The sequence below is a fragment of the Melopsittacus undulatus genome, chromosome 4 (genome assembly GCF_012275295.1).
Source record: "Melopsittacus undulatus isolate bMelUnd1 chromosome 4, bMelUnd1.mat.Z, whole genome shotgun sequence".
In the NCBI taxonomy this organism is placed as follows: domain Eukaryota; kingdom Metazoa; phylum Chordata; class Aves; order Psittaciformes; family Psittaculidae; genus Melopsittacus; species Melopsittacus undulatus.
In genome coordinates this window covers 61,180,993-61,183,532 of record NC_047530.1, presented here as the reverse complement: position 1 = coordinate 61,183,532, position 2,540 = coordinate 61,180,993, and the positions used below count along the sequence as shown (strand labels likewise).

At 68.9% G+C, this 2,540-nt stretch overlaps 1 protein-coding gene across 1 annotated transcript; it reads right to left on the bottom strand.

Moving 5' to 3' along the window:
- SLC18A3 (solute carrier family 18 member A3) lies at window positions 1-1,625 on the bottom strand. Its single transcript, XM_005153982.3, has one exon. The coding sequence runs from the start codon at window positions 1,623-1,625 to the stop codon at window positions 39-41; it is 1,587 nt and encodes a 528-aa protein (XP_005154039.2). The 3' UTR covers window positions 1-38.
- Between the last annotated feature and the right edge of the window lie 915 nt (window positions 1,626-2,540).

Genomic DNA, 2,540 nt, shown 5'->3' with positions numbered 1-2,540 from the left:
CCCCTCCTTGCTCCTCATGCTGGGTGGCATTGGGGAACCTAACTGTACTCATAGTCTGATGAGTCCTCTTCAGACACCCCGGTCAGGTCTCTGCGGTATGAGTCCATGCCATTCTCCTCCATCCCATCCGCTGGGTGGACTCTTTTTCCCATGCCTTTACGCTCCTCCATTTTGATGGTGTCATAGAGTCCCTTAGGTCCTTCTTCAAGGAGAATGTTCCTCTCCGAGTGAGAAGGTTTCATCTGACAGACGTTTCTGAGTAAGAGAAGGACAGGGGCGTAAAGCACGTTGGCAAGCCCCATGCCCAGGTTCAGCTGCGCAAAGCCCATGGTGTGCACAATCTGGCCAGCCACAATGGGCCCCAGGGCGTATGCCACAGAGTAGGAGATGTCTGCAATGGCATAGACGCTGCCGTAGACAGAGACGTGGCGCACATCCACCAGAAAGGCCAGGGTGGGTAGCAGGGCTGTGTCCACCAGGGCGATGCCGAAGCAGATGCCACAGAGGGGAACAATGACCTGCCCAAAATTCCTGCAGGCTGGCACCAGGCAGGAGCTGGCACCAATGATGGCCATGCCCAGAGCCCCATAGAACCACTGGAGGTGGGGGTATGCAGCGGCCAGCCGGACCGTGACGTAGACGCCCAGCACGTGGGGGAAGAAGGCGGGCAACCAGGTGAGGCCCACCTCCCACTCGCTGGCCCCCATGGAGTCCTTCATCCAGTTGGCGATGGTGGGCTCCAGGAAGGCCAGGGGGATGTTGCAAGTGGCCAGGGCTCCTGCCACCACGGCGATGTAGGGGTCTATCATGAGGCGATGGATGGGGGTGCCTACCGGCATGTTGGCCCTGGCGGCAGCAGCCCCCGGTGGTGCCAGGGCCAGCAGCAGCAGGCCGTCGAGGAGGCAGACGCAGGCCAGCACTAGGAAGGGCACCCGCTTCCCGGCGAACTCGTAGAGGACGCCGCCGAATGGGGGGGCCGCCAGGCTGCCGAAGGAGATGCAGGCCAGCGCCGTGCCCAGGGCACGACTCCGCGCTGGCTCCTCGGGGTAGCGGTCGGCGATGAGGGCGATGCCCGCGGTGTCAGCGAAGGCCGAGCCCAGCCCCTGCAGGCTGCGCGCTGCGAACAGCGTCGCGTAGTTCTCCGCGAAGGCGAAGGTGGCGGTGGAGAGGAACATGACGGCCAGTCCGGCCAGCAGCGGCGTCTCGTAGCCCACGCGGTCGATGAGGGTGCCGCTGAGCGGGTTCACCAGCAGCTGCAGCATGGCCTTGGAGGCGAACAGCACCCCGATCTGCACGTCCTCATTGCCCCCCGTGGCCGGCGGGTACCGAGCGGGCAGGAGGCTCCGGTTGCCTCCGCCGCTCCCGTTGCCCCCCGCGGGCGCAGACGGACCAGCGGTGCCTCCCCCGCCGCGCATGGTCGCGATGTAGTCGGGGATGATGGGTACGATGACCATGTAGAGCATGTTGTCCAGCAGCAGCGCCACGCACACCACCAGCAGCAGCAGCCTCCGCTGCCGCCTCGCCTCCCCCATGGCCGTGCCCAGCCGCTGCCGTCGCTCTCCCACCGCTTCCGAGAGCCGCTCCACGGCGGCCCGAGCCCGGCCCGCTCCCCCCACCTCCGACATGGCCCTCAGCGCCGCCGCCCCGGGGCCGCCCGCATGGGGCACGGCCGGGGCGGCCCCGCAGCCTCCGCCGCCCGAGCAGCCGCTCACCTCCCGGCGGCCGCCGCCAGCCCTCGCCGCCGCTGCGACGTGGCTGCTGGGGGCCGGTCCTCCATCACCACACTAATAAGTGCCGCGCACGGAAACCCCACCCGCCCTCCGCGCTCCGCCCCGCTGTACCGCACCGGCAGCCCTGGGCTGCGGGGGGGGGAGATGCCACCGGTCCCTGCCCCCCCCCCGGGTGCGCCGGGGGAAGGGGAGGAGACGGTGCCACCCGCCAGGCGGGGGTTGCCCATAGCTCTCGCGGCCCCGACGGCGCTGCTTTGGAAGAGGTCACGGTTCTCTCGGCAGCCTCCCGAAGTCCGCTCTCCGTCGTACACCCTGGGCCTAGGCGGCGCAGGGGCAGCGGGCCGGGCCCGACGTGCGCCCGTCGGTGCTGAGGGCTGTGTCCTCCCCTCATCGCAGCAGAGGGGCTGCCCGAGCCCGGCTCTCCTGCCCGTGTCAGGGATGATCGGCTCGGCTCCTGTGGGGAGCTCGGAGCCACAGCGAAACCACCGCCTCCTCCCTGGGCACCCTGTGCTCCCACCGGCTGCCGCCGTCTAGCCCGAGAGCCACCGCAGGGGCTGGCCGCCAGCACCGGGGCACTCCGCCGCCCCGGGTGCTCCCCCCGACGGCGGGGCCGGGCCAGGGCTCGGGGGCGCCCCGGGGGTACTCGGGCTAACCGGGAAAGGAGCCAAAGAGGGCCGGGCTGAGCCCAGCCCCTCCGCAGGCGGTGTGTGCCCCCCGGTGGCAGCGCTCCCACCCAGAAGACCACTGGAGCTGTACTGGAAAGCAGAGCGCAACACAGGAAACATCTTCCTGCTTGCGTGTCTGTGTGTT